Here is a 17,109-nt window from a genome sequence, read left to right as displayed (position 1 = left end):
CTGTCTGGCCTAATCTGTTCCTTCTCTTCAAGAGCTCACACACCCCCTAATGAGCCTAGAAGCCAGCTGAGCTGAGAAAGCCAACCCCTCCACCGGAGAGGTCAGTTTTATACACAAAATTTTGGCAGACTACACAAAATGTTTCAACTTTCAGGAAAACCTGTACTGATTGGTCAGTCATGATGGCATGACGTCTCTTTCCTGACTCATTCTAAAAACCTGACCATGCCAGTTTTTAACAAAAGAAGCATACATAATAAATACATTTTATAAGTTTGCAACAATTGCTAGGGAAAATGTTTCAATAGTCTTCCTCCCTTCCTGCCAAAGCGCAGTCAGATGGACACTTTTAACTAACACTGGTACATTTGGCAGAATCACAAGGATGTATAGTTCAAGCTGTCCTTGACCCCTTCCGCAGTTTGAGTCAAGCTGCCACAGTCTGCGCATGCTCTCTTCTCTTTCAAAGCAAGCCATAGTGCTGGTTTCACAGGCAGCCATTTAATGGTAGGCCCGAAAATAAAACAAACAAAAAGATAATATTAATGTCATGTGAATCAGCCCATTATGTTTCCCAACTTCATACTAATACACACACATTATAAAAAGAGGTGTTATTAACTGAAAATGTTTATCAAAATATGCAACAAGTCAAAGTCTCTTAAGACAGAAATAGTGAATGTAGATTGCATGGGATGAGCTGGGAAGAGAGAAACATATTCTATTAATCTTCAAAGCTAAAAAGGCCACTTTTCTCTACATTGCAAAAACACATGTTAATTCAGAAAAAGCATTTCAGACTAAATAGGCCTCACTTTCATGTTTTTTTCATGTGCCATGGTTTTAACTTGCACCAAAAGGTGCGTGGCAATTTAAATGCAGTCCGTCTGAAGCACAAAAAATAAAACAATGCCTGACTGCAGATGAAATCTGCTCCATCAACAGCAACTGATGCCCAATGAGACCCGTGCAGCTTGCTGCACACTCCGTGAAATTGCGCTGTGAAGTGTGTTCGCACCATAGCGCTCAATTCTCAATGCACGTCTCCGGTGTAGATAAAAAACGGCCAGAAGGCAAATGCAGCTGAGATGCATTAGCATGTATAAATGCATGACGATGCACGTTTATGACATTTAAGACGCCTTTGTGATCACAACGCTTCTTTGACACCATGGCAATGCCATTAAAACACTCTGAAATGCAAGGTCACACATCAGTGTAAGGGCATATACGTTTCCATAGCAACGCCATCGTGCACACACAGCTGTAGAGTTCTCGGCACGTTATGGCTCATTCTGAGTACAGTTAAACCTGCGACCAGTTCCTTGCATGCAGTTCCTCCAGCTATCTTGGCAGTTGAGAAATGCAGCAATACCATATGAAGTCAGAAATCTTCGAAGGAAGCACAGTAATTATCTTCTTGCAAAGTCCCATATGATGAACACGGTGATCAGTTGAAAATGTAGAAAATTGTCCCTGGGTCGAATGAAGAAAGTATTACTCCTGTGCTGCATGAAGTGTAGCAGATACATCTTCATAGCTCATTGCCATTTGTTAGGTTTCATCTTTGGGTTATATATAAAAGCTTCTTTATTGGTAGCAGCACAGTAGAACAGAACTGCACACAAACTAGTCGTCTGGAAACTTCTTTCCAGAGGGATTCTCGAATATCATTCTTGAGACAACAGAATAAAAACAGTATTTAAAAGTAAACCCTATTACATACAAGGACTATTTATTTGTAATATAGGCCCATATGTTCCTCCTGGTGCCGTGCAGGAGGAGATTTTGAAGTTGGCACATGAGGGGCATCAAGGGATGTCTTCCATGAAAAGACTCATCAGGGATACATTTTGGTAGCCTGGCTTGGATAAAATGGTGGATTGGTGTGTGGGGGAGTATACTGTGTGTGTGAACAGTGATAAAGGGCCATATGTATCAAGCCTTTTTCCCGTTTGCAAACTGGCAGATTCTCAGAATCAGCCCGTTTGTGAAGTGGAAAAATCCTTTTGAGATGTATCATCCCAAAAGGCCATCGCAAAATAGAGAATTGCAAAATTTGTGATTCTGTATTTTGCTAATGCAATTAAGGAATTGCAATTTGCAATTCATTAAATGCAATTCTGGAAGCTCCAGTAATTTGCTATTTGGCCTTAAGAAATTGCAAATTACTACCAACTTCAAGTTGGTGGTAATTTGGATTTACTTTAAAAAATCACTTTTTAGATTTTTTTTAAGTGTCATATGTCGCACATACATGCCATTAGGGCATTTATGTGTGCAAAATGTGCCCACATGTATATTTCAGGGGTGCAACAGGGTGTCCTTTTGGCACCCTTGCAACCTTGAAATTGGATTCTCAATTTGCAATTCTCTAATTGGTAATCGCAAATTGAGAATGTCTTCCCATTCATTCCTATGGGCCTCCTAGCCCATAGGAATGAATGGGAAGGTATTCCTTATTTGCGAATCTTAATGTGCGATTCACAAATAAGTAATATGTAGGATTTGCAACATTTTTTGCAAATCCTACATACATTGCATTTTGCTATTCTCTAATTGCGATTCGCTAAAAATCGCATTTTGAGAATCGCAAAACTCTTTTTTGATACATAAGGCCCACTATCCCCACCAAGGACGTATGGTCAGTCCTCAGGATTGAACGTACTCCCCGCACTTAGTTACGGAACTGTGATGGATGTCTCCAATATATTCCTCCCAACCTGTCCACACCTCACCATGCATGCTCAAATTGCCGCTCTCCCTTTATTAGTGACTTCAAATCACCATCTAGTTAGCTCATTTATTTAGGAATATATAATACAATGGGAATTTGCCTAGACAGTTGAGGTAAGTTCCAATTCTATTAAGGACATGGAGGCGAGGATTATGCTTATCTCTCTTCGCTTTACTATTATACAACTTCGCTGCTATGATAAACATATTCTGAAGCCTCCGGTCCTGACATAGAATCCTGATGTCACCATAAATGTTAATTTCTGTCAATCAACCAATCGTTTTTTGGGGGGGTATTTCCCCATAAAACATGCAACAATTTGTACAATCATGAAATTATTAAAATATAATAAATGGATAAAATACACACCATGTACCTCAAAGATTTCTGATCAAATTAACCAAAAGACTTTGTAAAAACAGACGCAGGACACATCGTCTCACATGACCCAAAATACCCACTAACATGTATAGAACAATTAGACTTCTGCTTTAAGTTTGGTAATACACAATCATGATGACCAAGTCCACGTTAAGAATTTTGACAAAGCAAAATCTTTTCATAATGTCAGTTTTAGGAGCCTTGTTGCCTCCTAAATAGGTCTTACACCTATTGAGTAACACAGAGACATGATCCCTTTTTTCCAATGGCCACTATCGGTCATTTGTTCGCAGTGTCGTACTCTTGCATTGGAATCAATCAACCATTGGACACACCCATCCTCATCTAACTCAAGGCAAAGATAGTTCACTTATTTACACTTGAACACTTACTTCTTAATCCACAGAGTGTATTATTTCTATTCAAAATTGCTTAATAACCTCTACCTCTCAATATGTTCCTTTCTGGCGCACACATATGCAACTACACCATCTCTTTAGCAACACATCACTGTACAAGAAAACTTTGATCCACACTAACATGAATCTCTGAAGGACTAAGGGGCATATTAACAAGGCGGCGATAAATACATTATCGCCGCTTTAGTGTCCGTTTTCAGACGCTAAGTGACGATAATTTTATCGCCATATCAACAAGGCCACTTAGCATTGGTTTTCAACGCTTAGCGAACGGATTTTTTGTCGCCTAGCCTTGCATCGCTAATGAGATGCAAGGTAGGCGTGTGGTAGGCGTATCTGGGAATACTTCAGGGAAATCTATTGCTAACGGGGCTTTGCGATATTAACAACGAGGCCCCGTCAGCGTTAGCGTTGCGATTTATATCGCTAACAGGGGCTTAACTCAGGAATGTAACGTCTGCTAAATTCCTGATTTAGGCATACCTGTAATGGGGGGTGGATTATGTGGCTAAAACCGCAGGCCCTATCAACAAGGTTATCACAATTTTCAATGGAATATCGCTGGAAAACCAGCGATATTTCATTGAAAACGGCGATAATACCCGCTATCGCAGGGATTTTTATCTCCATGGCGTTAAGCATTGTTAATGCAATGCTAACATGGAGATTATCGCCAGTGATAGATTTCCTCACGCTAACAGCGGTCACCGATAATTATCGCTGCCGCTTGTTAATATGTCCCTAATACTGTTGGTAACAAAAACTACCATCCCTCTTAGCTGAAAACCCTCATTTGCATGACTAAGGGTCAGTATAAACATAAATGGTTTTAGCAGGCATTAAGGGAAACAGATTTAGGGAGGCTCTTCAAAAATAAAGAGTGGAGCCGCAACTGTAGTAACATCCTTCAAAGATTTAGAAGTGTCCAATTTATATAAGTGGAATATAAATTGCTGTTGAGATGGTATTGAGTGCCTTGTCAACTGATGTACCTGAACTCAACAGATTTATGTTGGCTCTGTAAAACGCAACCTGGTCCCATCATATGCAAACAGTGGGAAGATGAGCCAATCTAGACATTCTGTAAAGAAATATTGAGCCACACAGATAAGGTAATAGGTAAGGTCATTCTTTTTAAGATGCAGGGGGACCAAGAACAAGCAGTGGAGCGTAGCAACAAGATCGTGAGGTCACATCTTCCGGGGCCCGCTCGGACACTCATAACACTTTACTGTAAAAAAAGAGCCTCCTCCAGTGGGACTTTGGATACACAATGTTTGGCAAACACTACCACTTGAGAAACTCTTTAATGCTCTTTTTGGCACAGGCAATTTTTTTTACAAGATTTTAGCCCCATTGTAGTACTTCTTACACTCACTGCCAGTGGGCAGGAAACCCCCACTGGACTAAGCAGCTGGGTCTTGGCCCGTTAAATTCACCCTGAGGAGAAACCTCATTGTACATAAAGAAAGTACTGGTGAGAAGAGGATACCTAGCAATAGGTAATTGAGGAATAACGATGATGCAATTCCATGCCATATATAGAAATATGAATTGAGGAGGATTGAGTGGGCAAGGGTAGGGTTTTAATGCAGTTACTTATCTTTCTGTTTTTTTTTGTTTTGTTTAAGTATGTAAAATGATTATTGGAGCTTTTCATAAACATTTAATTTGTACCAAGCCCCAGGACATGCTGGTTATTGTACAAACAATAAAACTGTGCTATATAACATTAATTGGTCAAATTCGTAAAGCAAAATATTAAAAATCATAATAAACATAAATAACCAACATCTGCCTATGGAAGTGCAGCAAACAGGCAAAGGTTATAAAATTGCAAGCTTGAAGTGAAATGCAGCTTTCAAAACAGTATACAATCACTCTCAGGAGGGCCTAGGAAGAATTATCTCAGTGAGCCCTCTACCCCAACCCTCACGCCCACTGGCCAAGGGTTTGTCAGACTGTGTAGCTAACATTAAAACCTGTGCATACTATGATAATCTGTGAGAGTTCATGTAACAAACTACATTTACCTAGGCTTTAATATAGATTCATAACTATCCACACCTAAATGCATATCAACTTTAATATATGCTTTTCACAAGAGATTAGGCCTATAGCCATTATAATTGGCTTGCCACCATAACCTACTCAATCCTGCTGCATTGAGTATATACTTTGCCACAAGCCAAAAAGTGCAATACATGCTGTCTTTTTGTGGGAGCATATAAATTCGGCCAAAACAAATCCTGTACTCAGGAGGACCAAAATGTGGGTGCAGCCCAAGCTCCTCTCTCAGTAGGACTCTGAAGGCTCTTTTCTTGTTGCTGATTACCTAAAGTCAGGTATTAGTTGGGCTGTCAAGCCATGTAGGTTCATTATTACCCTCCTCCTATCTGTGCTGCTGCCAGAATAAAAACACCATAAATTATCTTGTTATCTAAGACACTTTAATAACATTATGATGTTGTGCACATGTCCCTGAAAGTTCAAGCTCAGGCAGCTGGATAATTAAACAAGATTATCACAGCTTTGTGAAGGGCGCGCACTTTTTTATCGGAACCACATAACTTCAAACCAATCAAAACATGTACTCCTGGCTCACTACATGCAGAAACCTCCTCTCCTGATAATTCCTATATAATTGTCTGTCAACAGCAGCTATATCAAGTCAGGCCATATAAACTGTCTCACCAAACCACATAACAGTCAAACAAAAAGCCAAAAAACAGCTTACTCACTAATCTGTCAGACCAGTCCTGGCACTGCCAGATGGCCCTACAGGCCAGTCTGACCTTGCAGACTAGACACATGCCGCAGTGCTCTTCGTATGGGAGAGCCTGTCTCCTGCACTTAGCAACACAAGCTAACTGTGTCAGAGTGCACAACTCAAGGACACAATACAGGCAGACGCTTCCTAGGAGATCTCCCTGAAGTGGGAGTTCTGATCTTATGAAAATCCAGGGAGATTGTGATGGGTTAAGCAGCATTCGCTGCACATATAAGAATGGCTTGCAATCCTCAGTGAAGCGGCTGCCCCAGGGATAGTCAAATCACCCAGCATCCACAACACAATACAGAAAGACTGAGAGTGAAAGGCAAGTGCTTACCTGCTCTTCAGGTGGGTGGAACACATGGGCTTCAGGCAAGCCACATGGCACACAGTGGAGAACTGTACTGTAGTGTATGTACATTGCCTCTAAAAGTACGGTACATCCATCTTGCCAGAGCTGAGCCATCCCTGGTAGTCAGCTGCAGACCAATGAGGGGCCATTCGAGGGGATTGATGAACCCTAGCCTGCAGCAATCAAAGAGTATTCCTCTGTCTTACTATCTGGGTGGCATTTCTAGGATACCATGATCTTGTCACTCTCACCTGATACTCAAGAAAGCTCATTGAGAATGCCTGGGTGGGGTGTTCACCAGGGCCTGAACAGACAGGCCGGAGTGATGACCCAAGAGAAGTTTTAAGGACCTGCAAACCAGAGCTGCTTGGGAAGAATAAAAGCCCATTGTGCCCATTAGCAAACACTGGCACAAATTAACCACTGCTGGTTCGCAAGTAGTAGTTGAACCATGCAAAACTACTACCATATCTCTATGAACATAAAGCGTAGACCTTCTTCGGCTCTTACTTAACATTCCATCAATCGCAAAATTGATGACATCATACCTTTAAGTGCAGTTCAGACTCTGTCAGGCCTTGCCATTGATTATTTTTTCATCCAAAATAACACTACAATCCCATGGTAAACTGTATGAAGGAGAAACCCTGCCAAATTAAACAATAGGTTATCAATGCCTCGTTTTGTCTATATTATGCGCCTATGTTAAAGCCACGATGAGTAAGGGCCATACCATGGCTATGATATAGGTCCATAATATATTCAGTTACTGCAAGGCATCATGAATTTTGATTGTGACCTACCTACCCTTTTCATACCCCTTAGCTCTGGTAGACATTCCACTTTACAGCTCCCTGTCTTTCTACTGTTTATTACTGTAGTGTCTTTTGTTATGTGCTATTCAGATGAAAAGATATACTGACCATTTGCCTCCTGCTCTGCTAAATGCAATCCCTGTAACAAAATAACTTCAAAAACTTCCACCTGCAGTTGTAGCCTGGGGAAAAAGTCTTGTTTTGAAATGACATTTTAACTCTAATTTGATATTGCTGCATTTTCAGCCCTTTGCTCTGACTCCCTTCCTCCATTAGTGGTGTCTCATTGAAAGAACACTGTATCGCTGCTGGTACACCCAAGATTCCGACTTTGACTCTTAGGGTACTTAGGTTGCTTCACTTGAGATTTAACTTATGCCAATCTTGGTATCACGGGTACTATCATATATATTATGTTCAATAAACCAGCTTCTTGCTGATCTGTGGCTCTGCCTCATCTACTTTCCTGCAGATTTTAGTCCCCACTCTTCATATTTATGCACATATCAGACTCCATAACTCACCTACCAGTGGAAGTCAGGGTCTAATTCTCATGCGGTAGTGGACTTATTGCTTAATCCACCATTTTTTACCTGAAAACACTTCTCATATTTTATTTCATCTTCTCACTTGTATTTCTTTTTTGATCTCTTCATTCCATTCAGATTATTTTGTATCCTCTGCTTGCCTCCTTCACACACCACTCAGCCCCCTTCTGTTCTTAAGTGAACCTCCTTTTACCATCTGCAGATGGACGAGTCGTTTTCCGAGCCTTCCTCAAGACAGAGTTCAGTGATGAGAATCTTGAATTCTGGGTGGCCTGCGAGGACTTCAAGAAGATCCGTTCAACTTCTAAACTGGCCTCCAAGGCTAAGAAGATCTACCAGGAATATATTGATGTGCAGGCTCCTCGAGAGGTAGGCTTATGCATGCAAGATGAGTATTAGAAGTGGGATGGAAGGAGATCATGAGCATAACATTTTTCTATTGATCTCTTTGTTTACTATTTCTCTTTGAGATTCTTCTACTAGTAAATTAACACTTTTAGAGCGGATGGATGTTTCTCCAGGTATTGTGATAACTTACGTGTTGGATCAAGAATATCCCCTTCATGGCCCCCTATCTTGAGTTCCTGACTGCAGGTATCTGGTGTTCTGATTTTTTGACAGTGGGGGTCACGCTGATGTAGGGAGCGCACAGAAGCCTAAGCCTGTCCCTGACATTGAATAGGTTCTAGACCTGTCCTGTTACCTGGAGGGGCACGCCAAGCTTACCCTCATTTGGTAACAGTGGATTACAGTCCCTGTCATCATTTTAATACATGGAGCAGTGGTGGCAGCATACCGTTTTTTAAAGAATTAGGGGCATATTACCAACAAGTAGCGATATTTATCGCTAACGAGGCTTTGCAACGATTTTTTTATCGCTAAGCATCGCCGGAAATTATCGCTGAGATAACTTGCTATTAGCAACGTTTATCTCAGAAGTGATAAAAACCCTCACGCTGACTGCCAAATGAGAGATTATCACTGGAAAACCAACAATAATCTCTCGAAGTTTGGCGTTAGCTTGATGATAGGGTCTCACTCACTTAGCCATGATATCCACCTTCCATAGGATATCATGGCTAAGTCAGGAAAATACCAGGTGTAAAAAAAGCAGCACTAATCGCGGTTAGCACTGCTTTTTTTTATCACTAACAGGGTTAGCGATATCCTTGATAATAGGACAAATGTCGCTTAACAACATTTCTCCTATTGTTTTTCTCTGGAACGCCCCCTTTGCATCTCATTAGAGATGCAAGGGGAAGCGTAGACAAAAAGGGTGCTAACATGCAAATTTGTGTGTTAGCACCATGTTGCTGATATGGAGATCATTTTATCTCTGCTTTCTTGGCTTTTAAAGCCAAAAAACCAGAGATAAATCCCTTGATAATATACCCCTAATAGCGTGATCAGACCCTTTTATCTGAGTCACTGGAGTGGAGGCCTACTGGCCCACTCATGTAAAGTGCTTACCCAGTACTTGGCGCTCATTTCCCGATTGCATGTTAGGCATGGTGGTGGGAACAGCTTACGTGGTACATGCTTAATATGTGTGAGTGAGGAAAGGAGGCCAGTGCAATCATTTTTAAATACAGCTGGTTTGGCCTTCCTCAAGAGGGATGTGGGGGCTGTGCTTTTGAATCAGTGGAAGCATATTGCTCACATTCGTGAAGCTGGAGGGAGGAGACCTAGATGATACCTAGACACTGAAGTGAGGGGGGAGGAGACAAGGTTCCTTTAGATATTCTATGGGACCTTTTGATTTGCAAGGAGCTGTTGTTTTGTCTTCCTGATAACTGCCATTTGGTGGGTGGCAGGGGTGAGGAGTCTGTAAACTATTGTGAAAGGTGACAACACTTTAGCGGGCACATGCATCATTGTCAATTGCATTCGCAAACGGTGCGAATCGCAATTTTCGGCCCTTTTGCGAATGCAATTGACAAAATTGGGATGCATCATGTTTTTCGCAATTTTTGAAATCGCAGTCATGTTGCGATTTCTAAAATTGCGATTGCATTTAAGAAATCTCAATTTGAGATTTCTTAAATGCGATGCATGAACATTTTAAATTTGCCAATTTGCAAATAGGGAGAGGTAAATTACCATGAAGTTGACCTTCATGTGCATTTTTGAAAGTTTCATTTTACACACACACATGCCCTTGGGGCATGTGTGTGTGAAAAATGCACTTAAAGTTATATTTCAGGGGTGCAGGGGGGGCCCTTTGACCCCCCCTGCACCCTTGATATTGCATTCTCAATTTGCGATTCACAAAATGCTAATCGCAAATTGAGAATGACTTCCCATTGATTCCTATGGTCCTCTTGGCCCATAGGAATCAATGGGAAGGGATTCCTTAATTGCGATTCGCAAATTGCAAATCGCAATGAAGGAATTTTCAGAAATCGCAAAACAAATTGCGATTTCTTAATTGCGATTCCTTAATTTTCGCAACTAAGAAATCTCAAACGGCAACAATGATGCATGTGGCCGTAGGTGAGGTCTGCCCTTTGTTTTTGACTGACTACTCCTGTTGGACCTAAGACAACTAGGTGCAGAGTGGCAGCTGTTCCATGTGTTCCTTGATTGAGAAAACCTTGCTGTGGGGAGATTCACTCTACCCAAAGGCTATGTATGGAGAGCAGCCAAGGGAGGGGCTTGAAGAGAGAGCCCCCCCTAAATGTATTTTAGAGTTTCAGACAGTGGATCCACATCTCATGTTGTGTATAAAAGTGAGACCCCACGAGCTCACTTGTTCTTGAGGAGTGCTCTGCAGAGTATTAAGAGGGCTGCTGGTATGTAACATTATGTTACTAGTCTTTTGTATAGCGCCCATACATCAGATGGTTTTTTTGACGCTTCAGTAGCAGGAGGCGGCACACTACTCATGGCACTAGTCAAACGCTTGTCTGAAGAGCCATATCTTTGGGAGTTACCTGAATCTCACATAGCTAGGGGTAGATCTGATCTCAAGAGGGAAGGAGTTCCTGATGTGGGGAGCGAGTACAGAAAATCTAGAGCGACTCAGTCGCTTCCTTTTGAATGTAGGGATTGCAAGGAGAATCATATGGGTGGATTTTAAATTTCGTTTGGTGGTATAGCTTTTTGATTCTGGATGAAATAAAGACTGGGCTTTTGCCATAGACCAATATAAAGATAATACAGTGCGTCTTGAAGATGGTTAGTTGTTTTACTGGCAACCAATGTAGCTTTCTCATCAAGGGATTAATGTGGCAGTGACTGGGTTATTGATAGATTATCCTGGCTGTTTGGTTTTGTGCCAGTTAGAGTCTACAATTCATTTGTATTGGAAGGCCATTGTAGAGCGAGTTTGTGTAGTCTATCCTTGAGATGATTAAGGTGATGAGGACCTGAATCAGGACTTCAAACGAAAGGAATATGCTGATCTTCCTGACTTTGCGCAGCTGTAACAAACAGGACGACACTACCATTCCTAATAACATAGGAAGATTCTTGTCAATGAGTGCCCATGCTCGGAGGGAGGGGGCAAAAGGAGGAGTTCCCAAGATCATGTTTTTTTGGGGGTTACAACAATTTCTGTCTTGTAAAAGTTTCATTTTAGATGGTTGCTATTCATCCAGTCTTGGATGAACGACATTGTGTTTTGAAAGGTTTCCTTGAAAGAGGCGTCTATAGTAAAGAGTAGCTGAATATCATCTGCATAGTTATAAATTCTGACTTTCATTTCCTTTAAGGAATGAACTACTGGACATATATACAGGTTGAATGGGGGTACAGAGAAGATCCCTCAGATACTCCACAAGAATGTCGGCCCTTGGGTGAGTTAAAGGGAGATAGCTGGACTGATTTCGAATGGTCCTATAAAAAAGAGGTAATTCATGCAAACCTTGTGTCCTGCAAACCCCCAGACCCAACACTGCCAACCAGGAGCTCATGGTTGATCATGCAAAAGGCTGCTGACAGGTCAAGGAGGACCAGTGCTTGGATAGTGCCCCTATTGGCATCTTCTCTTATGCCATGCACAACTGATAGGATGGCCACTTCAGTGGAGTAGGCTGGCTGAAAATCTGCCTGATGGGGTCAAGGAAGTTAGATTCCTCAAAGAAGGAGCAGAGGTATCTGGCAGCAGGTGCTTCTAACATCTTCACTAAGTATGGTAACAATGAGATGGGCTGGTCATTTTTCAAGGTGAGTTGGTCTTCACCGAGTTTCTTTTGGAACGTGACAACAGTATCCTCTTTGAAACTGCCAGGAACAGTGACTTGACTAAGGGACAGATTGAGGAGGGAGATGGCTAGGTCAGGAAAGTGTGAGAACATTTTTTTAAGACTCTCATAGGGCAAATATCGATAAGGGATCCAGACTTGACTTTTTTCGACAGGTCCATGAAGCAATCCTGGCTGAGAGCTGGAAATCCAGACAATGCGAATGGGTTTCTATCTTCAATGTTAGTTGCCTTGTAGGGGGAGGGGCTTGCAGGTATGCTATGTTTTTTTGTTTTAATCTTCTCAATAAAGAAAGAGTTGAGGGTTTTGAGAGGATAGGCTAGTGGTGGTCACCCTCTCAGGATTTGAAAGAAACAATGATGAAAATTTTCTTTGAATTATTCACAGAATGTAACATTTCATTTGAGAACAAGGTGGGTTTGGCTTGCCTGATCAGTGTTTTATATTCTTTAAGATGTAGTGAATAGACTTTGTTATTGCCAGTTGCGTAGCTATTCAGTCATTTACGTTCAGTGTGTTCTATTTTAGCTGTTTTCAAATCTTCTTAGAACCCTTTGGATGCATCGTGATACCTAGCGCGTTTGTATCTCCTGAGGGGGACATGTATGTTTCTGGCAACTGTTAGCCAGTTGGTGATTCCATCCTCATGTTGGTCTAAGTTGTCATTTGAGTTAGGTAGAATGATGGTTAGAGATTCACAAAAGGAGTTGAGATCTACTCGAGATCAATTTCTGGAAAGTATTCCGGGACATGAAGAGATTTTGTTTTAGAGGGGACGGGCTAATAAATGAGAATTTAATTAGGTAGTGGTCAGATCGTTTGTACGGATTAACAATAAGATTGGCCACTGATAGGTTAGTGGCAGTGGCGGTTCCTTTATATGGGCGGAGGGGCTACGCCCTCGTCCTTTTTCTGCCCCCTAATTTACGAGTGAAAACAACTTTGTGCCAAAGTGCCAGTAAACGGACTCGGGCTGTCTGATGACTTCAGGCAGCGTTCGCAAGTCAGGTTTATGGCAGGCACAAATCATGCACTCTGAGCATGCGCCAGCAACACAGATTTGCCGGCTGAGGAGCTCACAGCCCCGAGGGTTGTGACGTCACTAGCTCGGCAAAGCTATTGAAGTGATTGCTGAAGGACCTCCCCCGCCATTAAAGCTATTCCTGGGCGCTGACGGCTTCAGCTCCATAGAGCCAGGGCTACACATCAATCATAGCTGAGCAAGCCTCACTGTAGTGTTAACCCCACCCTGCCCTGACTGTGACCAATCAAATTACGGTGTCTGTCAGTTCCCTCCTACTGCCTGTGGGAGCGCGGGCCAGGGCACATTTCAAGTTATTGTTGCTGGCTGTGTACTGTGAAAGGTGTACAAAGATGGCGCCTGTACCTCAAAGTGGCGCCGTGCAGATTTTGCGTCCGTTGTAATGTACAACAAACACCAACCACCCAGGCTTACAGGAGGTGGTTCGTTGGCAGAATTACTGTGGCTACTGCCACGGCCGAGGAGAACGAAGAACGGCGCCAGAGAGAGATCTGCTGTGTCTCTCCTTGCCATGTACTTGTGGGACGGTGAGGGGATGTATTCCCGAAATTGGAGCTCCTTTCCGCCATTAGATGCAGCGAGAGCTTCTTCGTGGTGAGTGAGTTTATCTGTTTGCAGTGTAGAGATTGAAGTAAATGAGGGGTGCACTGAAAAGGAATGCAGCAGCCCATGACAGGCTTACTGCCATGGTGCTGGGGGCTTCCAGGCCCGGGAGCAACCACCTCACTCGGGCTGGAGAGGTTTGTCCCAGTTTACAAAACTAGAACACGCACATAATGAGGGTTGTGAGAAAGACTGCTGCTGGTCGAGGGCAGGTTGCAAGTGAAAAGCAAGACTTTGCAGTAGGTTAGGTTGGTCATTAGCAGCTTGTTCGGCTCAAATCAGCTGCGTGCCTTTGGCATGGAGTAAAACATCAAAGCCTCATTCCCCGCAATTGTTATTTATTTAGTGCATGTTTATAAAGCCTGACATTACCCGAAGGTGTCAGAGCGCTGTAGATTAGATTAGAACCAGTTACGTTACAATGCCCAGTACGCACCGTGATGTCTGACTCTGGATGCATATTCCTGTCAGAGCGGTGGGGGGAGGGGGTTCATGTACAAAAGCTCCATTCCGCTCGGGCATTGGAGCCTCCACATGCCTTCCTCCGAGCCACAGTCACCCGTTACAGTTGGGCTGCAGAAACAATAGGTAGGCAGACTACGGGGGTTAATTTATGCCTGCACAAATCTGCCTTAACTTCTATAGGCATATGTAATTGGGTCCCTCCTACACCTCTCTTGGTACGGGACATCAGTAACTATAAACCTTCTTTTAATCCTCTCCTTCTGTGTGCCTCGATGTGTTTCCTTTCATCAACACACCCTTCTTGCTCTCTTTCACTTACTTCAGGGCCTGCTGCTAATTAACATACCGCATTTTTGAGCCTTGCTATCGAACCACATGCCTCAGGAAGGGTGAGAAGCAGGCCTACTGCAGTGCCGTCTGTGGTTTACCAAGCTTCCATTTTACTGGCAGAAGGCTGCCCTTCACAACAATGCTCAAGGAATCGATTTTTATTAACTCTGGTGTGTGGGATCAGGTTGGGGTTCAGACATTGCCGGAGTTGTTGTAGGGTTGGCGGGGGCTCAGGACCTGTTCCTATGGCCCATGCCTGTTTGATTTTCAGAAAGAAGGAGTTTCATCTGCAGGTCATATCTGATTCGGCTTGAACGGGGGTAATTTTCACACATTTGGAGTTGTAATCCCATACAGTAGACCTGCTTTTCACACGTTTATTTTAGGCGCCATATCAAGATCGTGTGAGTATGGGCACATTACTTAATCTCCCTGTGGCTACAAAAATGAATATGTTGTTCTGTAATAGCTGGTGTTCATGTAAAGCGACAATACTTTCAGGTTGATATTACGCCATATAAAACTGCAAAAAAATAAACATAAACCTATAAAGCAACAAGTAATAGTTGCTTGCCTTTACTGGCCAGAGAATCTTTGCGATGTTGTGACATTTTTATTGCATAAGCACACAAAGAAGCACACAGGGTTAGGGGTGGAGACTTAATACGAGCTACAATAGGCCAAAGCCTAAATAATGGGTCTGATGCCTTTTTATCCTCGCATTCCATGTGTACTTGCCCTGTACTGTACACATTTCCAGCCCGGGTTAAAGTCCCCTTAGATCTGTGCAATTAACTGTGGTTTTGCGTTTGTAGGCCCCATAGGCGCAGGTTTGCAAAGTAGTGCTGCAGCCCTTCGACACAACTAAACAAAGCACTTTTTTTCTTTAGTGTTTCTTAGAAATAGAAAACCAAGAATAAGTCACAGCACATTAAAACACGTTCTTTGAGGTAAAGCTGATTGAATCGTATGCATGATTTAAAAAATTGCATGTTTACTTATTTATTTTTCCAACTCAGTTGTTTGGCAATCATTGTAGTGGTTTTTATATAGCACCATTGAAACCCATCAGTGATAGAGTGCTTTACACAGAAAATAGTTACTTTAATGGAAATGAGGCATAGGTGAAGACAAAGCAATCAGATTTTTTAAAGGTACAGTAGGGATCAGATTTACAACATTATGCAAACCAATTCTGGGAGTGGTGATGAGGATGGGTGGCTTTCAGCGTTCATCTGTCTAGGATCAATAATATGGTTATTATGCTTTTACTGTTTTCAATACGGCCTGTTCTCTTATTTTAGGTGTTGTATGTGTAATGTGTTGGCTTACGGAGCATACAGTGCTCCTACCATCCTTCATTGTGACTCTGCATGTCATTCTTTAAAAAATTGTCTCTTAGAACTTTAGTGATTGCTACTTAATTCAGATGGGTCTATAATGTTTTATCCACTTTTGACACATGAAAGGCAAAGTTTTCCACACAGATAATCCAGATATTGGGCCTGCAGTTTGCAACCAGAGATGTGAAGTTTGACCTTAAGTCTATTTTAAATGCTGAATGTAGTAATGTAGTATTAAGTGAACTGGGGAATATTAGAACTGTAGGTTAAGCAACCACTGCATCGCATTGCATTATCAGCTCGAGTGAACCCCCATGATGTTCATTACATGACCACAACGAGACTATGAAAGTTTGTTTGCCTGACATGTGGTGTGAAGGTGAATAAAGTAATGACGCATGTTGTTTGCTTCCGGCAGTCACTACACGCGCTGGCACTGATCTCCTTTGTGTGTGAGATTTCCGTAATCTCACTTTTGTTTTCTTATTGAGACCTAGAAGAGCAAAGAGCAGTGATTAATTTGGAACACACATAGGTGTCGGTGCCCAAAATGGTTCTAAGGAGGCCGCCACCCACTTTTAACCCCCTGGTTTGGCCCACATTCGAATGGTAGGTCTGGGGGTGGGGGTGTGGGTGTGTGTGTGTGTGTGTGGGGGGGGGGGGCAGTTGTGTGTGTGTGGGGGGGTTGTGTGAGGGGGTTGTGTGTGGGGGTTTGTGTGTGTGGGTGGGGGGTTTGTGGGTGTGGGGTGTGTGTGTGGGTGGGGTGGGGGGTGGGTTTGGTTGGTTGGTCTGCCATGAGCAAGGACCTAAAACTTAAATTATAAACAGTAAGGTGGATATACGTCATCCCTGTCCTACTAATGAGTAATCCTATTAGTGAGCACTTACCTGCTGGTACATCCAACCAAGTTAATTTTGTTTGTAAAGCGCACACTGTTACTAGTTAAATTGCTTCTAGGAGGTGCTTTCGAGAGCAGCACCAGTACGTGTGAGAGAGGTTTGCACTCAGCGCTTGTGATTGTATGCTGCATTTATTGGTTGGTGTTGTCTTCCCTGCTGTGGTTACAGTTGTGGTCACTGCATTGGTCTCTACCCT

At 42.5% G+C, this 17,109-nt stretch overlaps 1 protein-coding gene across 1 annotated transcript in view; it reads left to right on the top strand.

The window, feature by feature from the left end:
• The window catches only part of LOC147747765 (regulator of G protein signaling 8-like), a 491,729-nt gene that overhangs the window by 460,399 nt on the left and 14,221 nt on the right, over window positions 1-17,109 (top strand). Inside the window, exon 4 of the mRNA XM_086955586.1 lies at window positions 8,228-8,394. Within this exon, the coding sequence (XP_086811712.1) occupies window positions 8,228-8,394 (167 nt within the window). The remainder of the gene's footprint in view (window positions 1-8,227; window positions 8,395-17,109) is intronic.

The sequence above is a fragment of the Lissotriton vulgaris genome, chromosome 1_1 (genome assembly GCF_964263255.1).
Source record: "Lissotriton vulgaris chromosome 1_1, aLisVul1.2, whole genome shotgun sequence".
Lineage (NCBI taxonomy): Eukaryota > Metazoa > Chordata > Amphibia > Caudata > Salamandridae > Lissotriton > Lissotriton vulgaris.
Note: the sequence above shows the minus strand (reverse complement) of the source record. Positions and strands in the feature narration are given on the sequence as shown.